The sequence below is a fragment of the Dermacentor albipictus genome, chromosome 10 (genome assembly GCF_038994185.2).
Source record: "Dermacentor albipictus isolate Rhodes 1998 colony chromosome 10, USDA_Dalb.pri_finalv2, whole genome shotgun sequence".
In the NCBI taxonomy this organism is placed as follows: Eukaryota; Metazoa; Arthropoda; class Arachnida; order Ixodida; family Ixodidae; genus Dermacentor; species Dermacentor albipictus.
The window spans coordinates 40,189,902-40,212,993 of NC_091830.1; the positions used below are offsets into that span (position 1 = coordinate 40,189,902).

A 23,092-nucleotide genomic window follows, 5' to 3' on the forward strand; every position below is an offset into this window, starting at 1 on the left:
CTTGAGGGCGCTGCACGTAGCGGTGCTTACAGTTGGAACTATGCGTTGAGTGATTCCCGTTGCAAACGATGCAGCGGGGGGTGCAAGTCGGGGGCGAGCCCTCGAGCGGTGGGGGGTGAAAGTCGCCGCAACGACGGCACCTGTCTTGCTGTGGCTTGGGGCACACGTCGGTCCGGTGGCCAGTCGAGCGGCAGTTGAAACAGGCCTCCACCTTGTTGTGGAAAGGGAGGAGGCGAAGGTGGACTCCATGGTAGAAGATCCACCGGGGTAGTTTGGGGTCCGTGAGGGTGACCAAGATGTGGGGAGTCTTGCCCATACGGCGGGCACCCACAATAGAAAGTGCAGGATTGCTTGCCTGCAGATCGTCAAGGATGGCTTCATCTGTGAAGTCGTCGAAGGCGTGGTAGAGTATGCCCCGTAGGGCGTCGTCCGGTGGTGGGGCGTAGAGGTGGATGGCGATAGTGGTGCCGGACACCGTGAGGGAGGTGATGCGGAGGTAGGCTTGAGCGTGGAAAACCCTGTTTCGCGATTGCCAAGTCGCGAACGCCGCAAATTAGCTGCAAGTTCTAAAAAAAGCAATCAAAATGTTATTAGTTCTCCGCACGCGTTCAGAGCGCGATGAACGGAGCCAGAACAGCGAGGACACATCACACAGCGTTCTCGTCCTTCCGGCCCGTCCATCGTATTCCGCGGCGCTATAAATCTGAACATGTCGCACTCGTTTCACAAGGCCGGAATGTTCACGCCAGCTCCGTCTGAAGTCGAAAATGGCGCGCAAATTTCGAAAAAAAAAATTGACGCGGAAGGGCAAGAAAGCATGACGGTCGATGGGGGACAACTATTTATGCTATATGAACACTGCATCAAAATTGCATGCAAGGTTTGAGAACAGCTAGTGTACGCGACAACGAAGAAACACGTTGCCAGAACAGGTACTTCGTCCACTGCATGAACAATTCAATGCAGGTGCATAGTTGTACACTTGTGTGTAGGGCAGTAAATATAAAAATGGCTGCCTGACGCGACAATATTTTTCACTTTCTCATCTTTCTGGCATGACGCCGAGCCACCTCAGTTATGGCCAGCATCAGCCACTCGCTGCAATGTGTGATAATAAAATCGAATGAAAAGAGTGCATAAGGAAAACGTAATATCGATGCAAAACATCTGATGTTTACGTGCGCCTGCTTTCTGGCGCTCTAGGTATAACCGCAACCGTAAACTACACTAGGCACATGTGCTTTGAACGCAATATACAATACATTCGCATTCCCAAGCCAAGCATTCGACAACGTCTGCACATTGCATGCTATCCTACTGTATACTTACACTTAAAAATTTAGACTGATGAGGTTTTAACTCTGGGAGCTGTTGAGTCTACGAGGGAGGCCACATAGGAATCCGGATTGATTTTGATTGCATGTATGACGTGCACGAGTCTAAGTGCAAGAGCTTTTTTGATTATACTGCATCTCGTCTACTTCCCAATATGGCCAGGAATGAACCCTCAACCTTGTGCTCCACAGTAGGACGCCTTAGGCACTGAACCAGCTCGGCAGGGCGTCACATTCTTCAGAAACTCCGGTCTAAATTCACCTCTCCGTGCACTTTTGAAAACTCTTTTGAAATACAAAAGAGCTTTAGATAACATGCAGCCCAGAAAATAACGTTACAACAGCGTTCGTACAACATAACCGATTAAGAACTAGACAATTCAAGTATTTCGACGATGCCCAAGGCAAAAAAAAACAAGGAGGGCGGGGAAAACAAACCTTATTCACATAAATACAATGCCGAATAAGGAAGTATCTGCCCTTATTTTTATTTTTTAAAGCCATATAACAGCTGTAAATGTGAAGTCAACATATCCATCCCCAGCGGTGGACTTTCCTTGGACCGGCCCAGCCTTATGTGCCGGTAGCTCTGTGACATGGCGCTCTGTCAGTTGTTGAAGATGGCGGTTGTGCTTTACACGCGCACGGTGTACAAGCAACAAAGTGCGATTCGTTTTCTGTGGAGCAAGGGACAGATGCCCATGGAAATGCACAGGGAAATGCAGCCTATGCATAGCAAAAGGTGTCTCATATTGAGAAGTCTGAGGTGGTGGTGTTGAGAGTTCGCAAAATGCGCTGAAGACTTGCATGACAATGAGCGTTCGGGGAGGCCGCATGTGTCGATGAATCCTACCACAGGGGCATCTCAAATTGAGTGCTGCAATGGGAGAAATGTCTGCACCTGTGTGGGGACTACGTCGAAAAATAGTGGAAGGAGCATAGAACAGACGTATATATTTAATTACCCGAGTGTACCGTATTTTGGCTAATGAAAAATAGGGGCGAAGACTTTCTGATTTGCCCTTGTAGATGAAAAAGTAGCGAAATCTCCATGTTGACAACAATTCCTTGCAGCTAAGCAGCTGGCAAGTTGGACACATGATTCAAGCTCAGCAGGTTATTTTCAGAGTTGACTTTTCCATTGTAACAATGTCATTCGCCTTCTAGCATAATGAATTAATGCGATTCACCCACTAGAATAAGCACTCATTCTTTTATGCTAATCGACGTCTTTCTTACGAGCTTTGAAGTTAACAATATATTATCTGGGACAATCTCATGTGATTTGAGTGATCAATTACCTATATTTATGGCTATCTATCGAGATGTCAAAAAATAGAGACTATACATCCTTATACAAAACATCATGTCTCGAAATTTAGATAACGGATATATCCTGATGGAAGCTATGTCTTGGGATGTGACTTTTGCTGCTGAGGATGTTGATTCAGCCTTTCACATTTTCTAATGAAATTCAAGAAGGTTTAAGATTTGCATTTTCCACATAAGCAATGCCATTCATCTAGAAAAATGCATAATCCATGGAAGAGAAAACAATTAATAAACAAGATAGAGGTTAAATATAAAATGTATGACACCTTTTTTTGCCTCTAGTGACCCACAATTTTGGGAGTTATAAAGCATACTGTAAAAAGCTGAATAAGGAAATTCAGAATGCTAGAAATGCATATTAGCACTCTTGTGTAAGGTAGAGACCAGCTGTCAATTATATGCAAAAAGTAGATAGAATATTTGGTAGCAATAAGGCGGTTAACCTCTTGAGCATAATATTAATGGTACCTTAGGCAATGGTAGAGAACTAGCCAATATTTTAATGATGACTTTGTAGATATGGATCATCCCCCTATAGTGCATGCTAACACATGTCAAAGAATCATGCAAAGACGGTGTTCTGAAGCAGGATATATGAGTGCAAGGCATATTCTCTAATTTCAGGTTTGAAAAGTAGCACTGCCTGCGACTATTATGTGCAGGTCCGTCGAACAAAATTTGTTGCAGATGTCACTGCGGGACCACTCGTACATATTTTTAATCTGCTTTTCCAGTGCAGTTACAAATTGCCAAGATGGAGGTCCTTCACAAAGAAGGATGATCGGAATAATTTGAACAATTACAGACCTAGGCTATATCAATTTTGCCTGTGCTTTCAAAGGTTTTAGAAAAAGGTTTACTTTCTCACTTGTGAACTTTAACAGAAAAACAGCCTAATAACGAACTTGCTGTTTCGGTTTAGGCAGTACCTGCCTACAGAGCTCACCCTCCTCACACAGAAAGAGCACATATTACAGAACATTGGATGTAAAAACTTAATATTAGGGATTTTTATTGATTTCACTACAGCACTTGTTTCTTTGAACCGCAATCTACTTTTACACAAACTGCAATTCCATGGCATGTGTGGCTCAGTGCACAGCATTATTCAGTTCTATTTGAGCAATCGTAGACAGGTGGTAGCAATGCATCGTCACCTTTATACCGTGAAAACCATTTCTTGCCCACGAGGCAGTATTTTAGGACCGTACTTTTTTAATTTGTTCATTAATGATATCACACAGATTGATCAGGATTTAAAATTTGTAATATATGCGGACGATACAAGTTCATTCACTTTGGATAGTAACCGTGTGGTACCATTACGCCAAGGAAATGAAATTCTATCAAAACTATTGCTCTGGTCCTCAAGTGATGGACTAACTATACATGTGAAAGAAAAGCAAGGCAATTGTATTTAGATCAAAGGGCATGCAACTGCCTGCAGATTTTTCCCTCTCTTTAAGTGAAAATCCAATAGACAGTCAGCAACTTTAAACCTTTAGGCGTGATATTCAGTGAACATATCCTTTGGGACATCCACACTGATTACACAATAGTAAGGCTGTCATGAGTAACAGGTTTATTTTATCGGAATAGAGATGTACTACCCATGAACATTAGGATGTTACATCACTCACGTTTTCTTTCTAACGTAAAATAATGCTTTCTTGTAACAGGGCAATACAATGTCAGCTAATAGAAGAAAACACGCTCGTGTCTGAAACAAGGTAATTAGAGATATCTAGTGCTCCATGATGCCTGCAGCTGCTCCTCTAATAGATAAAAATATGTTTTAATCTCTACGGAAAGCTTTTATGATCATTGCCTCTGCAAAGCACTATGAAGAGAAAAACGGCACCAATGTTCTGATCCAATTCGCCTCGCGAAACTTACATTACCGATACACATATATACTACAAGAAATTGGGAGTGTTGGAATGTGTCACTAAACGATACTAAGTACAGAGAGGAAATGCTGAAAAGTACCACTCCAAAACTGCTAATTTGCTCTTATCGTCGTATTGTGTTAGAATATCTTACTAAACTAGCATTTAACCATACTTCTTACAGTTTGTTCCTTTGTCTTCTTTCCCTATATAATCATTTTAATACATTTCAACATAGCTTACAAACTTGCACCTTACTTCTACATTGTATAAGCCAGCATGCAAGTTTGTTTTTTATTCTACTTCATATTATGATACCTGTACTAGATGAGCAAAATGTTTGTGCATGTATTATTCTTTGTTACTACTTTTATGCTTGGTGTAAACGGTTGCTGATCAAATGTACAGGGGTGAGAACCTGTCAAGCTGCCTAATCGGCAGCTTTTTCTATTCACCCCTCCATGTACATTTCTACATGAATACAGTAACTTTCAGTTGTATGAATGGCGGTTTAATGAATATTTCAGAATAACAAACTTTTAGGAAATCCCCGGCAGTTTTCCTCTGCATTCAATGCTAAAATTTTTCAGTCAGACGAATTTCTGAATAGCGAATATTTCAGTTGAGCAACCCTGATCAGTGAAGCCAGGCTCATTTTTGAAATCTGTTCAACATAGTTTTGCCCTCTACAGCATTGGCGTAGTCGATGCCCGCAACTCCCAAATTGCCCCTCCAGAGGTGTCTATGTGCAGTGCGACAGTGTGCTGGTTACCTGTGCTGAACTATCAGATCTGGAAATTGTTTCCAGTGTTCGTCCCAAAGAAGAAGAGTGCGACAAGGAAGATGCAATGGCAAAGGCAGATTCAGATGCTGCAATTCTAGCCGAGGCTGCATTGGAACATTGCAAGACTTCACGTCTCATCAACAAGCTGTGCCAGAGGAAGTGCACAAAACATACTTTAGACAGCTTTGTTTCTTTTTGTGCTTAAGAGCACCAGTGCAAATGGAATTTGTTTTCAAAATGAGATAGGCAGCAACATAACTGTTACACACTTTGTATAGATTGATGTACATATCTCCATACACTGCATTTCACCCTTCTGGCTCTATGTCTGCTGTTCCATATTCTAGTGAATATTCAATTCAGCGAGCTTTCAGTTAAAACTATTTCCTTGGGTCCCTTGAAGTTCACCGAAGTGAGTGTTCACTGTAAACTGATTCATTAGTAGTTTGACTTCAGCCAAGATACTCGTCTTAGAGCCAAATGGCTGAAACTTCCCGCCATGCATAGGACTCAAAAAGGGAGCCATGATGGTTGTGGTGTGAACCAATCAGCAAAACACCGAAACGGTGACATGGCTTGGACGCTTGACCTCGCTTTGTCTAGCTCCACGATGGCAACGATGCTTTAAAGAAGCGTGTTAGTTGGTGGCTATGGGCACGTCACACAGCAATCACTTAGCGACACTCAAAAGAAAACATCTAGGAGTGTTCACCGACAGACAGCGTTCATTGCATAGCACCCATGTGGAGCAAGTTACTGCAATGTTCCGAAGTCGCCTCCAACCACCAGTTTTCTAGGAATTCAAGGCGCACATGTGAATGTAAGGAAGTCCAAGGGCCCTTGAATCGCCTTTTACAGATTCGTGGGTTTTCGAGCAGGTGTACAAATCCTGGACTTGGAAAGCGCTCGCTGTCGCAAAGCGTTTTCCGCCACGACAAGGAATAATCACCTCACAATCAGATATCTCAAACAGCGCGGAGGCGGCGGTGTCACTCTCAAGACGACCCTGAAAACGAAACGGGCAAACACGGAACGATCCTTTCGGCGCTCCACCGCGGCCCCAACGCAACAGTCACGACAATCAAGGCGATCGAGGCAGCCGCAAAAGCGTGTTGTGTGTGCGACCGCACATCTGCTCGCCACCATCCTCCCCATCCCCTTCAACTTGTACGCATGAACACACACGCACGCACGCAGCTCGTAAACCAACCGCACGCAGTGGAGCCCACCGCCCACCATACGCCGCTAACGGCTCGGTCAACCAGCGGAACTTCGCGTGTTCGTGCGGCAAACGAGGTTAGCTGCGGTACTGAAGCCGCCGTAACGGGCACCGGCGTCTAAGAGGTAAAATATTTAAACAAACGAAACAACCACGAGCTGAAGATACGACGGCAACAACAAGAAACTGAAGGTTGCGCTAGGCGGCGTGCGCGTATCGTAGTTACAAAAGCAGAAACCAAACAACGCACGCGGCCCGGCTACGAGGTCGCCGATAGATGGAGCCACACGAACAACTGCAAAGAGGGAGGGAGCAAAAAAAAGTTCGTCTGCTACTAGCGGTCCGCGGAGCCAACATGCGGGTCAAAATAAATCAATGTGCCAACGAGGGCAGGCCATTGGCACAGAGTTCGGGTGAGCAACCGATTGCAGAGCTGCGTGCGCTTAGCGGTCTTCGACTTTGGGTAAAGGACTACGACTAAGCCGCACAGGCAAGAGATTAGCGCCGCCCACTACACGCAAGGAAGCTAGCGGGCCTCGAACGTTACCGTGCACGTCCCCAAGTGGAGACGGGAAATGTCGAAACGGGGCTCTCTGAAGAGTACAAAGGAAGGTGACGTCGCGCGTTTTCTAACTGTACTTCAACGTGCAGGAAACAACAATAACGCTAAATGCGGGCAAAAAAGGGCGACAATCAAGAAGCGTTCGAGGAACACACGCTGGGTGCGTGCACGGGTGGAAAAACAAAACAAAAAAAACACTGGACAGACTTGTGAACACGCCTTCGGAGCAAAGCAATTTGAAAACTGCGTAGACACAGCAGTGCAGACGCGTGCTCCTACATGAAAACGCGACTGACTCCTTCCATTACGGTTGTGTCCTTTAAAGAAAAATAAACCAAGGGGGCAACAGAGGCGCGGACAGTACGCGAACGCGTGGAAAGCAAGTAAAATGGAAACAGACGAGGAGCAAAAGAAAGGAAGGCATCACATAGGTGCGGCAGGAAACTTCCTCGGGGCCACGAACAGAGCATTCACTGGGCGTACGCTATAAGCGAGCGTTGCCGACAAAACTTTTTGTCTTCTTTCGCGTTTGAGCGCTCCTCCCATATGCTTTGTCGTGCTCGGCTCCGTTTTTGTTTAATGTTTTAACTGTCTTTCCTTTCGCGTCGGCCGGTCGCGCTTCGTCGAGCAAAAAGCGGCGCGCGTTCTGAAAAGCGACGGAGGTGGCACTTTAAACTCCACAGGCACGACTTGTCGCTCGCGCGGTACCGGCGTTGACGTCTTCTCGTCGTCGCCGAGTTATCCAACGTTTTCAAACCCAACAGCGTGACGCACTTTGGACGTCACCACATGACGTATATTCGTCTAGACGCACAGAACCGAGGCGGCTTTCAGGAGCGCGAGTAAGCGAGCAGGAAGAGACTTGCAGAGGTCAGCCAGCTGATACCACAGTTGTTTCTTTTTTCAGCGTGCGAGCAAAGTGCTCCGCTAAAGGCTAGCCCTAACCACCGTCCCGCACGTTTGCCTGTCGAACGGCGGCTTACACGCAGGTCAGCACAAACACAGCACGCTGAGAGGCTGTGCAGACTCACCGTCATTCTCCTCGTCGTACTTGAGAGCCTTGGAGAGGAAGTCAAAGGCCCGCTTGTGGTGCTGTTTCTGACAAATGAGCAAGTTCGCGTCGGGCTCCGCACTGGACGCCGCCATTGCGTCGAAGGTGCCGGCCGACGCCGACAGATGGCCGTGGGGTCGACCGACGACGTCCTGGCTGCGGCCGCCGCGGAAAACGAACACCAACACAGTGAACACGCTCGTGAGAAACCATCGTAGCAGCCAAAAAACCACGAGCACGGGATAGATCACGTAGCCACCGACGGTCCTCAGCGTGCGCGGTCGGGAAGCACTGTCGACGGTGCCGGCACTCTCGTCAGCGTCGGGCGTGATCTCCGGCGGAGCGACGCTTGCAGCCATCTGCACATCGCCATAACAATCGACTCGTCTGCTGCGCTCGTGCGTGCGTTTTGTGCGCTTGACCGAAAAGCAGACGCTTTTCGCCCTCCCTCTCGTCGCCTCTCTCCATCGCGTTGTAGCGGAGACGGATAGCAGGCACGTGACCGGATGCTTTTACTAGAGCTAGTGGTACAACCTACAACCAAGCAAACTTCCAACGCACCACACAAACGCAAAACTGGTACTTACAAATTGTGGCGCCCTCTCTTATTTAGTAATTCAACTATTTGGTGTAATTTTTGAAAGTAAATTGCCATGTTATTGTTTGTTGTCGGCTTCATAGGTGGCAGCGCATTCTTTTGTAATTTCAGTTAATCGTACATATTTGGAGCAATTGTGAGGCACAAGTTCGCAAGCAAACTTAGTGAAATGCGCGTGACGTCACGGATGCGGACCAATCGCTGGCTCGCATCCAGTTTGGCGCGAGCGCCGAGCCGGTGGCGGGAGATTAACCAAGTTGTCCACGCGTTGTGCCCGTAGCACACGTACACACTTTTCAAGCGACGGCGAGAAGTCGCCTGGGCGCATTTTTTCTTTTCTTTTTTTTTTTTTTCACGGCGGGACAGCGATCGATCGATGCAGACGAGCGACTACCGCGTCTTTTCGACTGCGAGCTGTCGTGGAGACTGCAATATGAAACCGTACGCTGCCGCTGCGGCTTGTAGTAGGACACGCCATTTGACGTACGTTACCTGACTTTACCGCCTGAGGTGCTTTATATTTAGTGCAGCTTCTCTACATTTTGCGTTGTACCTTCGCAAAGAGGAAATCACTTTGTGTTTCGCATTCACGTATTCAAATTTCTATAACGACCGAACGGTAAAGGGTATTCAATACCAACACAAATACTGGTCGGTATTTGTGTTGGTATTGAATACTCGTACTCTTATATTTTCTTTTATTGACAAAAAGAATTGTTTCTGGGGAATACCACTGCACTGTAAGTTCAGCTAATACTGAGACGCTAATAACGCATAAATCAGAACCAGTCTTTTTTTTTTACGATGTTCTTACAGCAAACTGATTAAGGATGAAAATTGTTCCGTAATCAGATCAGCCTGCATGTTTCATTCACATCAGTAGAAAAACATTCCTTAAGGAATTTCACAATGCTCGCATTGAAGTGGTAGGATTATTTAACATTCCTTTTTTTTTTTTCAAGGAAAATGCCTGGTATGGAGTAAGATACCAGAATGCTAATTTTGTTTTATGGTCTCTATTCCATGCACAAATGAAACTATTTTATTCTACCAGTGGCATAGTCACCAATTCTTTTAGGCAGCAAAGGGACCGTGGTAGGGGGGGGGGGGGGGGGGGGGGGGAGGGTCGCACGACGTCTTAAGCCAGATTTCTAGCAGGGGAGTGGTACCCCCACCCACTTCTGGCTACACGCCTGTCATCTACGTTCTCTAAAATTCCGTAAAAGTCCTATGCGCGTATGAGAAATATTCAATGTGGCTCGACATCTTAAGCAACTCTTTTTTCCGCACATTCCTATACGATTCAAACATATCCCTGGTGGAACAAATACTAGTACTAATTAGCGACGCTGGCTGCTACATCAAAGTGGATCGAGATGGGTTGCGAAGCTTCGCGAGAGAAGAGGTCCGGAAGCAATTGTCAGACACATCAGCAAAAGCGGTTATGGGAGCAGCGACTGAAGCGCAACTATGTGAGGAGGGAGCAAACATTGCGAAAGAAAAACCGTCTCCCGATTAAAACAAGACACATTGGATTCAACGAATCCGAAATCCCTAATAAATGTTATATTACGTGTGGCGATGAAACAAAAGACGAACTCTATTTTACTTTACCATTAACAAAAATACCTCTTTTCCAGCGCCTAGCCTAGGGGAAAAAAAATTAAATTATGGGGTTTTACGTGCCAAAACCACCTTCTGATCATGAGGCACGCCGTAGTGGAGGGCTCCGAAAATTTAGACCGCCTGGGGTTCTTGAACGTGCACCTAAATCTAAGTACACGGGTGTTTTAGCATTTCGCCCCCATCGAAATGCGGCCGCCGCCTAGCCTAGGGGAGCTAGCGCTTCTTCACGGCGTTATCTATAGCAATACAATTCAGCTCGAAAGGGGAGGGAGGGGGGGGGGAAATGAAAAAAGCAGAAGGCAGGGAGGTTAACCAGAATAACGTCCGGTTGGCTACCCTACACCGGGGGAACGGGAAAGTTTACCTGCTACTAAAAGCCACCCTCACATGTTGTGTTGGGTCGCTCTTCAACGCTTGTCTGAACTCTTGTGGAGCGGTTCTTTCCAGGTGTGTTTAATCGCTGCTTTACGTGTTCAGGCAAGCGTAGTGAGTTACCACTACGTTTGATACCAGATACACGTTTGATACATCAGATAATTGTTTACTTCACAGCAACCACCATGCAGGTTGCCCTGCAACATGGGCTTGACGTCCGACGATGCGACGAGCATTCCGCGCCCAAAGGTTTCATTGGCCTGCGAAGAAACGCTGTTCAGCGCATGTGCACGAGCGATTTCGACACCCCGTACGACTGACGTTTGGCTCCATTGCTCCGAGCGCTAAAAAAGCTCGAAACGCCCATCGAGTCGAATTACGGGGCATTTGAATATGCAGCTCTAACGACCGGCCACGTACGAAAACAGATTTCGCGCCATTCACAATGAAAATGACGTCACTTCCGTTTTTAACGGGTATGGTGCAACGCTGCTTTTGTTCCGCCGGAAGTATTCCCTCGTCACACAGATGGCGCTAGGCCTTATGAACCGCAATGTCTTGAATACATGGGCTTCTATGGAAGCTTCGCTACCAGGTAGATTTACCTTGCTTGGCGTGTAAAAAGGTCGTGTAATACCGCGTAGGGGCGCTGCTTTCACTTCCTTACGATGGCCACAACTTCGTGACGCGAGATGAAAGGAACACGTTTGCCGCGTGTGCAACGTTTTCTAGATCTACATTTATCGGCTCACTTTCTTCTTATTCTTATTTCCTTCCGTTTCTCAAAAGCGAGCTTGAAAGAAACGCAGGGCGCTTGCAGAGTTCGATTTCGTAAAGCGTGCTCTTCTTTCACTATGCGCTGTCGTCACTAAATGCAAAAGGTTGAAGGCGACATAAGAATAAAAAAAAAGCATCGGACAAAAGAAACGTGCTTCGCACGTTGCGATACGAGGGGATGGCGGCCACAATGGATCCCGATGCATCAAGTGCACTGCAGAGGTCCACGTTTGTGTGAGGGCACAGGGGCGCTAGTACTATGACGTGTTAGCGCGGTCTACGCATAGAGTGGCCTAATAAGTATATTTGCTTTTATTAGGTATAAAAGAAGGACGTAACGTTAAGAGACCGAAAGACAGTGGTGAGGAATTCAGACGAAACAGGTATAGCCGATGCTCTACTCAAAAATAATAATAAGAAGAAAATCTGGACACAACCCATATGGATTCATTCAGACTGGGATACATAGCGCAAAAAATGACACAGGGACAAGCAGGACAGAGGACTGTAACGCTCGTCCTGTGTTCTGCTTGTCCCTGTGTCATTTTTTGCGCTATGTATCGCAGTCTGAATATATCCCACCAACACGCCCAAACTTCTTCCCTGCCATATGGATTGTCCATCACCCGCCGTGGTTGCTCAGTGGCGATGGTGTTGGGCTGCTGAGCACGAGGTCGCGGGATTGAATCCCGGCCGCGGCGGCCGCATTTTGATGTGGCGAAATGCGAAAACACCCGCGTGCTTAGATTTAGGTGCACGTTAAAGAACCGCAGGTGGTCGAAATTTCCGGAGCCCTCCACTACGGCGTGCCTCATAATCATGAAGTGGTTTTGGCACGTAAAACCCCATAGTTTTTCAGTGGGTTGTCCATACATATCTAGTCGAAGGTTCAAGCGTCATTCTGGTGGTGCTTGCGTGCCTTGCCGGAAAGTACAACGCTATTCACGTCACGAAATACAACCTGATTACGCAAGGTTCGGCGAGAACATGGACAACTGACAAAATCAAGGATAACAATTCGACTAAGTTCCAGAGGCGCCTCTTGCGCTCAGCGATAACCTTAGGCTGTTAGCGAGTCAAGTGTGGTACTCGGAAAAGGATAAACAAGTTCACGTGTCAATATTGCACAAGCTATTGCTTTCCCGGTGTTTTCGGGGTTAAAAAAGGAACCTAGCACACACACACACACACACACACACACACACACACACACACACACACACACACACACACACACACACACACACACACACACACACTGTGTATATATATATATATATATATATATGTGTGTGTGTGTGTGTGTGTGTGTGTGTGTGTGTGTGTGTGTGTGTGTGTGTGTGTGTGTGTGTGTGTGTGTGTGTGAGTTAAAATAAGGGGTACGTTGGGTGATGTGGCGAAATTCATAGTGAGTGGCTTAATTATTGCATTTGAGGTAAATTACGTACACAAGTGTATCGGAGCCCTATTAATTTCGATTGTTTTACGAACGGCGCAAAATTTTGGCCCACTGTCCACGGGAGATTAAATTTAACGAAAATTCGGGGATCTTTACGGCCGAACTCTGTGCGAAGTTAGAAATGTGTGCAATAAATAGGAGTCATTGTAACAAAAAAAAGTCGTTCTGAATATGCTCGAAAACGATACATATACGCGGCTAAGATTCCAAACGGGCGAGTCATATATGCGGGAACGTTTTCTAGCGTGCAGTTCAATGACAGGCAGTTGGAAATTCGTTGCAACTGATCGAAACGGCCGGCTTCTCCGGTCGTTGAGCTGTGATCATTCTAGGTCGCGCAAATCTGCCACCTTTTCTGTTATTTTTTTTTTGTGCCCCCCATCGAAATGCACGCGACAGCCACGACCTGTAAATTGGACCCGCGACCTTGTGCTTGACAGGACGTCATGGATTATGACAGCTTCTACATCGGAAGATGTCGAGTGCTTATGGAGGGGAAAAAAAACGACTACATTTTATTCCGAAGGAACAAAAGACTGAACTAAGGAAGACGTGGAATCTTTTTTTCCCCGATCGAAAATGGCCCCAGCACTCGAAAATAACTTGAGACGTATGACTTGCAGAAGGGTTGAAATCTGGGCCAGTTGGTACATACTTGAACGAAAAAACCAGTCAAAAACACAAAGGACAAGAGGAGAGGTTCACACCACACCGACTGGTCGTTGTGGTGTGAACCTCCCCTCTTATCTTTTGTGTTTTTGACTGGTTTTTTCGTTCACGTATGACTTCACACTGACCTATTGACGCTAAATTGTTTGGCCGCGACACCCAGAAAGCAACAACGATGCTCTCTGCTTTAATCTCCCTGAAATATAAACGAAAGAGTTCTGATAGAATAGTGGACCTGCTCCTTGCGTCTAGTGTACATACCTCCACTGTACATCGCAAGCATCCCTTGATTTAGAATAGTAATTCATGCTTCACTAAGTCCCAACTCAAAGTTAGTGCTTCAATCGGTGTTCTGAAATAATTGTCGCGCACACCCTCGATCGATCGATCGATCCAATTACTTTTTTTTTCCGTATCCATTGCGCACTCATTCTATCGTCTTGTAAAGTTTCAACGGAGGTTCACCGCGGAACACACTAAAAAAAAATCGCAGGACGGAATGCGCCGTATTGACTTGAATGTACAGTCCGACACCTTTCTTTCACAAATAAACGTACGACTGCCGCAAGTCGGCTTAGCTAGATTCGAGGATGCCGTTTGGCCCCAACAGCCACACACAGCCGACCGCTGAAAAATCGATGCCACGAAGTAGAAGAAGAAAAAAAAGAGGCTTCTGATTTTGTCAGGACACAAAGCGAAGCGGGAATGTTCGTAACGACGAAAAAATAAATAACTGAGTTTTACGTGTCAAGGCCTTTATCTGATGATGAGGCAAGCCGCAGTATAGGTCGACTCCGGATTAATTTGGGGCCACCTGCGCATCTTCAGACCACAGACGAATTCAAGTGTACACGAGCATTTTTTTTATTTCACCCTTATCTGGAATACGGATACCAGGATCGAACCCTATAGACCTCGAGCTCAGCAGTGCAACGTCGCAGCCACTGATCTATAGTGGGGCTTGTGAGTTCGTAAAAACGGCGATCATGCAGGCAAAGGAGGTTGCAATCACTGAATACCTCGCTCGGAACAAGTTCGGACGCCTGGCTACTTCGACGGGCCTCAAACACATCTACACCGCTCAGTGAGCTATAGTGAAATTGGATGTCGGCGGCATGGCACGGAATTTCGGCCAGTCCGATAATGGGGGAACTCCGAATGTTCCACACGTCGTGACTACATATGTTGCATGTTGCTTTCGCAAAAGAACGCCTTTCCTTTTTTTGAAAGTTCCGTGTTTCGGGGGTTGGGCCATACAATCGAGGCCCTGCAGCTTATATTGAAACAAATACGGTATACCTAATTTGTCCTACGAGGTGCGTTACATGCAGTCACGTGCACCTCCTCTTCGCCGCTTTGACCGCGGAAAAAAAACCTTACAGTTGGGCTGTTCTCCTTATTGCGTCTGCAGTATTTGTTCTCTAGAAATAGGAATAAAACAGCCGGATGCCTTTTCATCTCGCCACAGCTGCCACTCGCTCCTTGGCCGAAAAGAATGGTTTCGCCATTGTCACGAGAGAGCAAACAATGGGAAAAGGATGTGCTACAGGAGATCTAGAAACGAGGAGGAAAATGCGCTAACTGTGGCTTAATGCACGCGGTGAGTCGATGGTAAGACACCTGCGGTGGCGTGCAGAACAATACTGGCGAAAGCAAACGAACCCAGGTGCGTTTCAGCTTCAGCTTTGGCGTCAGCCGCTTGTCTTTGTTTACCGAAGGATGAAGTTCGCGCTTAGTTCTCCGTGCGAGTCCATTTATTTCAGATGTAGCTGCGCACGATTAAGTTTTTCCGTTTCTTTTGGGCAGCTGTCTGAACACGTATGCTGGGGGCAATGAAATTTAGAGAGCTTGAGCACAATTTTACATCTTGTGAAAGGAACCAATTGTCGTGCACCCGATTGTAGCACGAAGCTGCAAGAGAACCCCATATACGGGTCTCTCAGAAACAAAGCTTGGCCGTTGAGAAAATTAGTACTCGTCCGAAGATCGAAACCGCGACTTACCTTCTTACCGGGGCGGTCGCTCTACTGTCTGAGCTAACCAGGAGGCTAGCAAAGCAAGGTCGAATTAATCCACGACACCAAGCACTGACACACTATAATACGGCAAATAAGTTTTGAGGAAGCCCGCAAGGTGGATCAAGGTTAGTGAAAGGAAAAAAAACTTGTCATCCACCCGAAGCTAACCGCACCTCAATTTTTTCTCTTTTTTTTTCGCGACAGATACAATCAATCAAATCAAATCAGACCCGAACGTAACACGAGGCTACTAAGGGAATCGATACGGTTTTCTCGTAGTTTAAGTTTGCCTCTAAACGTGTTACGATTTGCACAATACCGGCTAACCCTAATGACGTGAACGAGATGTATCGATGAATGGATGGATGGATGGTATGAGCGTCCCCTTTGGAACGAGCTGCGAGGTTGCGCCACCATGCTCTTATTATTATTTTGATTAATGTCCTGACTATGTCAAAAAAGAAAAAAAAGGAAAGGGAAACACACAAAAAACGATGAATTCCCGTAACCAAACTTTCTGGACCCCTATAGGGAACTTTGTTTTTCAGGCATGCTTTATTTGTCGTTTTCGTACTTTTCTTCTCTAGTGCGGACATGTTTACTTTCCCCCTGCTCTCGCTGAACCCAAGGGCTTCAAGGAGGCCAGAGATGCCTAAATCTACCGCTGGGCAGATATTCTCAAATTCTAATAAAACATGCTCCATCGTTTACCTAGCTTTACCGCAGCAAGCACATGCTTCTCCTTCCTTCTTATATGTCGCTTTGTAAGTGCGTGTTCTAAGGCATCTTGACTTCGCTTCGAAATGTTATGAGCTTCCCTTTGAGTTATCATAAATCGTTTCTTTCCTGATTTTGTGTATTACTCTTAGATAGTTACTCATAGTAGGTTTCTTTTCCACTGCAGCCACCCAAGAGATTATCTCAGCCTCTCTGAACTTCCGCTTGATGTTCTTTGTTGCCATGTTGCTAAGCATACAGGCCGCATACTTGCTGGTAAGCTTCCTAGTTCCTTTCCTCCTCTGTGAATCAATGTTTATCCTGCACAAATGCCTGCAAACTCTCTCTTCCCATTTACCTTCTTCCATGTTCTTCAGTCGCTCTTCACAATAAATTTTACTGTCAGCTTCTCTCACTTCAAAGCTTGTCCGGCCCACACCACCCTGCGCAGCTTCATTTGTAGTTCTCCCGTGAGCGCCCAACGCGAGGCGTCCCACTGACCTTTGGCTGCCATCGAGTCCCGATTGTACCCCCGATTTCAAGCACACAGCCGCATTTCCAAATGTATGTCCTGGGACCGTTACACCTTTAGTAGCAACAATAGAGCGCCACCTAGTGGTGCGGAGCTTAACCAGAGGGTACACAAATTGCAGCGACCGCGTTTCTGGGTTAACGAAGCTTCGAAACCAATTAACATTATTCCGCAGGTGAAATTCGAGCAGGCTGGACCGTAAGCGACGGCACTGTATTACTTTATTTCAGTGAAGTTTGCAGATCCTTGCAATGAAGTTATACGTAACTTTGATACGTTTATCCATAGCCCCTCATTACAATTACAGACTGAAAGGGTTTAGTGTTTGCTATGGAACTTTCTAGAAAGAAAGGGCTATCAAAGTTAAGCTTTCTTTGCAAACGATCTCGGCCTTTCACAACCTTGGCTGCTGGGTTCTGCTGCTAGCTATCTCGCCGAATAGCTCACACCTAAAAAGAAATGAATTACTTGCCCGATCGAGCCTCGATCCCCGAGCACAGCAGCCTGATGCTTTAACCATTAGACCACAGCTGCAGGCACACAGAGGCCGTGGATACTGTGGGGGCATCGAGCGAGCCGGGGGGCGCGCCGATCACGTGACCTCAAACATTGGGCGCGCGGCGAAACGGCGCGCATCAAGCCACCATCCTTATCGGTTTGCCCTCGCATGCTTGCCTTGGTACCCGCAGCGTATCAGCTATAACTACGGCCACAAGTGTCTCGGGACGCTTACAATTCGACGTACGCGCAGGTTGGACTTGATTCGGGACATCACGCAGACGGCGACAACTACGGAGGAAATGAGCCCTAAGTTTCAGTTTAATTCTTATTGTAATAAGAAGGGGGTGGGACTTTCAAGCACATCTCACTCTCTCTCCCTCTCCCTCTCTATCTCTCCCTCTCATAATATATGTAGAAAATAGACGTACCGTTCGTTCACACGCCCAACACCTTTTTGAGCGAAGCAACGCTTCTTCCACGGTTAAACGGCATCGCTCATGCATCGGGGGAACTTTTCCCTCCCATAACGAGGCCCTCCCGGACTGACGAGGCGGATTGGGCGACTCGTTGAGCAGCACCTGTGCAGACAACACATTTAATTGGACGAGCGCGTTGGGAATTACGAACGTGTAAATGCGTTCAACAGCCGTGGGATATGCAACTGAAGGACGCACGTATCACACACTTTGATCTGGTTGTATTGAAAACCATGTCGTCTAAATGCACGATGCACAGGAATGCGATGCACGATCGTATCAAATCGTGTGGCATCCAAAAAAGATAACTTCCTTTCCGTCAGCGCCACAGAAGCCATAAAACCAGATTTTTTTTCTCTTAAGGCGAGTAGCTTTCTTTGTCTGTGTCGCCCGTTTTTGTGGTTGGCGGCGGTCGGTGGTCGGCTATCTGTGGTTGATGGTCGGCGGCCGCGGACTTAAAGGGACAGTAAAGTGAAAAATGATTTCTTCTGCATCAGTACATTACCGTTCTACAACACCAAAAACACCACTCTTACAACGATAAGACGTTTGGCAAGCCAGAAAAAGCGCAAGAACGAAATACGGGTCGCGACGCCTACTTAAGTTCCCGCCCCTGGGGGCTGTGACGTCTTGGATTTTGATGGCATTTTCTATAGGACCTACTAATTATATATAGCATTACAGATTGACTACATTGTGTTCTAAAGGAACCAAATAATAAACATGGCAAGTTTCGGGAACCTTTATTCCGCCAACGCGGCCCAAATGCGAAAACATGCTTTGGAATCCCTGACGTCACGCTGACGTACCGGTGCTCGGGTTTCGGCGCGAAATTCAAATACTGATGTTTGGACCTTCATTTTCTCATCTAATAATCAAACTATTCTTTTGAAATGAGTGCCTGCAGGGTTCTCAAGCAATGCTTCATTAGTCTAAACTGACTTAGTGTTTCGCTTTAGTGTCCCTTTAAGGTACAAAGACGCCGATGAAAAGGGCGCAGGCCCTCGAGCAACCGAGTTGCGCGGAGGGGATATGGAGAAGGGGTCTGTAACACGTGAGCTCTCGAAGGACCACGCGCACGGAACTGCATTTTGGGCAGGCCCGAGGAGAGTAGAGAGGAGGGATTTCGAGTGTGAGCTATCGCTCGTTCGTTCGCTCACTCGTTCGTAATTACATTGACATTGACTTTCGTTAACAACTACGCCGCATCGCCAATCATCGTCGACGGCTTGCACGATATCTTGTCACATGTCGCATTCGCCTAGATAACAAACCATGCCCATTGATGGTGTATGAACACGTGATCTCCTGCAGACATTGTTTCCAGTTTACTTTGAGTTGTTTGTTCGTTTGGTACGCGATGACACTTAAGCACCGATCACATCAGTGTGTGCCTAGTTATGTACAGAGAGTCTTAAAAAAAGCAAAGTCAATTCCACGCAATAAAAGCTGCCAAACATGCAGCGAAGCTGATGGTCGTTTGCTCAAGTTTGAACTCTTGTGTAGCGCGATTTTTATGAAAGTCTTTTGTCTCGTCGTCGTCGTTTTACTAGACTCGAGCTGCGGTTCCGGACTACGCACACTCTTCAGTTGCTTGAGGTTGTGATCAGACCACAGTCTATCATACACCTTGCAGCTGTGGCCGCACTCACGGTCCAGGAATTGTCTCTTGAACCGTCCATCGGCACCCTCCATGGGAGGAATCTCTCTGTGCCTCTACGTACTCTCGAAGTTGCGGGGTTGGCTTGCCTCTGCTGGCGCTTGACTTGGGTTACCTTCTCTTGAAAGCGGGGCTTGGCTTGCCTCCACCGGCGCTTTGCTTGCGCTTCTCGCTCTCGATGCACGGGATTTGAGCGACGTCGTGCGCGCTCAAAGGGCGTGCGCCGGCGAAGCACCCGCTCCTATACCCCTCCCCCCTACTATAGCCTATCCTTCATAGCGGGTTCGTGCCATTAACTTGCTCCCTACATATATATATATATATATATATATATATATATATATATATATATATATATATATATATATATATATATATATATATATATATATATATATATATATATATGTATATATATGGTTCCACACAGTGAAGCTGTCGAACTGAACTGAATATGAATATTTGAAAGATGCGAGCTTCGACTATTGAATTAAAACCAAATATTTCCTAGCTTCTCAATAAAGGAGAAAACTAAAGTGCATGGAGAAGGTGGGAAAAATGTGGTTTCCTCTATGAATTCGCGCACTGCTATTCCTAAGCCCCTTCAATCGTACAGCATGTAAGCTGGGAAAATTTCCGCCATTCCAGGTCGGCTCACAACGTGCACGTCCATATGTCGTGCGCCGGCCCTCTTCCATGGAAGACACCCTATATATGAACAAAAATTACGGAGTCAACTGTCCTGAAACTACGGTGGCCTCGGGTTATCGGAATTGCCACGCATTGAATATTCCGGATTAATTACGCGAGCACTTCTGCTTTCACCTTCGTCGAAAAGCGGCCACCGCGGCTGGGGCTCGAGCCCGCAACCTCGCTCTCAGCGCCCGAACGCCACATCGGTGGTTCCAGTAACAGATAAAAGGCCAGCATTTATATAACATTCGAAGAAAACGAATATCGAATTATGGAATCGAATTCGATACGGAACTAGGGTACTACGCTCCATTACTATGTGAAATTGTGAATATACGCCCACCCCTATGTTCGAGGCACCGGCTCCCAAGGCCCGTTAGGCTTACCTTCCAACAGTTTTCAATGGAAGCCAACATTGTCGGGTCTTTTGAGGTCGTCAACGGGCACGGATAGCATGCGGCTGCTCTCCTCGCAGGCAAAGCTGACCCACGCCTGTCCCTCTCCTGCTAGCCGTGGCAACTCCGGTGAGGCGGACGTGAGCGCAGCGGTGACCAGCCGCGGCAGCGTTGCTTTGAGGCCGTTTGATGGTGGTGGTGATTATTATGATAATGATGACCACTCATTAGCGAGCGGCACATACCCAGTAAGGGGGGAAAATATTTATTAGTGCGAAAGCATTAAATAGCCGATGAGGCAGAAAATCCAGGGTTGTCGGCGGGACCAAATGATGTGGTCTAAAAAGGGATATGAACCCTCAGGCCACTAATGGCAGGCAAGCCCTCGAACTTTGGTGTTAATTAAGGCGAAGTTAGTCAATTCCCAGTTGAGATAGAGCCAATAAGGGCACTCGAATTAATCCACAGCCTTTGGTGTCAATTAAGGCGAAGTTAATTAGGGCGCAGTGAATTAAGGTAGAGTTAATTAAGGCACTCGAACCCTCGACCTTTGGTGGGAGTCGGGGCCACGACCTTTGGTGGGAGTCAAGGCCACGACCTTGCGTTGTGGCACAATGTCTAAGCATCGCGCTGTGGTCGTATATGATGCTTTCGAATCCATCCACGTAGGGATAACTAAGTGCCGCTTGATATTTTTATGTAAAGATACCTTACGGGGCCTTTTCATGGGACATTGAGGATGGGAACTTGCAATAAAGTACACAAATAAACGTCATTAGTACTCAAAGCACGTATAAATAGTCCATAATTGAATTCGAAGTAAACGTATTAAAAACAACGCCAGCAAGGAGTGCAAGTTAAGAAGCCTTATCAGTGGCAAAGCTCCACGACCGGCGCGTTAAAAAGAGCGTAAAAAAAAAGCAACTGAATGAAAAGTCAGGTGATGAATTTTTACAAATGAATGTCAGGCTACATTTTAACGACTAGCGCTGTCTCAGATAGTCTTAGTTGTTACGATATTTCGTTTCGATTCTGCGTTGTGGATCCCCCGTGTATATCTCGAATTTTACCCTATACACTAGTAAACTCTCAGTTGTACGAACGTCGGTTTATCGAATATTTCAGAATAACGAACTTTTTAAAAATCCCCGGCAGTTTTTCTATAGATTCTATGCAAAAATTTTTCACTTAAACGAATTTCGGAACAGTCAATATTTCAGTTTAACGAACTCGCTCAAAGGACCAAGGCTTATTTTTACAATCAGAACCGATGCCCGCCCTCATCAAACCACCGCTCTAGCGGCAATGTAACGCCGCTGGCGCTACAGCGCCTCTGAAGAGGCAAGGAAGACGAAGAAGAGATGAAGAGGAGGCGAAGAGGACGAAGAAGAGGCAACTGCCCGGCCAGTTTCAAGCCCTATAACTCTAGCTGAGGTTGTATGGTACATTGGAAAGCAGAGAATTTGTCTCTCAGCAGCAAGCTGTGCCAGAAGAAGCGTACAAAAACATTGGCTCTTCGGACAGTTTTCTTACTTCTTATGCTTTAAAAGTACATGTGCGAAACAAGATTACAGATTTTTTTTCTAAGTGAGAAAGGCAGCATTATAACTGTTATGAACCTTGTACTTGTTGATATGTACAAATTCCATTTCACACATTGCTAGCACTATGGATGCCATGTCTTTTGCTCCATGAATTGCACTTCAAACTTTTGACTCTGTATGCCATGTCTTATGTTGGTCTAGTGAATATTCAGTTTAGTGAACTTTCAGTTAAGCGAACTATCTCCTTCGGTCCCTTGAAGTTCACTCAAGTGAGGATTCACTGTATACGTGTACGCGATCTAACTCGTTAGTCACGATGTGTGTCTCCTACAGCACGATCCGTCGTGACCGCGGGCACGTGACCGTGAGTGTGGGTCATCGGACGCCTCACAGTCACCCGCTCACACCTGAAACTACATATACCCAGTCTCAGTGACATTGACTGAGAGTGTTACACGCTTGAAATGAGTTTCGATGCGAAATGAAGCGTCCAGCATGAGCGAGCGGGTCGTGTTGCAGCTTTGGAAGTGACATCGAATGAACACGAATCGCTGTCGTGTGACACATTCGTCTGGCAGTGTATTAGCCAGCGGCGCTCGTAGGCCATGGCGGCAGATGTGGCACATATACGTTCAACCGCAGGAATCTTGTACAGTACGTGGCCTTCGGGAAACCAGCGCTGAAACTTCGAAAGCCAACCGCAGTACCTTAATTAACGCAGACTAACGAACGCAGGAAACAGTATTCAGTAGTACCTGGTTCGATTTCTCATCAGGAAATTTGCAGCTCATATTGAGGTACACCCCTATAGGCCAATATTGAAGGGGACACCTCACATGTGCGTTCGAAACGCGTTTCCTGCAAATGTCCGAGACAGAACC

At 46.4% G+C, this 23,092-nt stretch overlaps 1 protein-coding gene across 2 annotated transcripts in view; it reads right to left on the minus strand.

Moving 5' to 3' along the window:
* The window catches only part of spas (spastin), a 99,417-nt gene extending 78,545 nt beyond the window's left edge, over window positions 1-20,872 (minus strand). Inside the window, exons 1-3 of one of the 2 annotated variants that reach the window (XM_065439012.1) lie at window positions 20,659-20,871; window positions 17,872-18,021; window positions 8,152-8,530 (exon numbers count right to left, since the gene is read on the minus strand). In XM_065439012.1, the coding sequence (XP_065295084.1) occupies window positions 8,152-8,530; window positions 17,872-18,021; window positions 20,659-20,688 (559 nt within the window). In that variant the 5' untranslated portion in view covers window positions 20,689-20,871. Of the gene's footprint in view, window positions 1-8,151; window positions 8,531-17,871; window positions 18,022-20,658 lie in introns of both variants that reach the window. The other variant, XM_065439014.1, reaches the window with a different exon arrangement.
* Window positions 20,873-23,092: the final 2,220 nt, after the last annotated feature.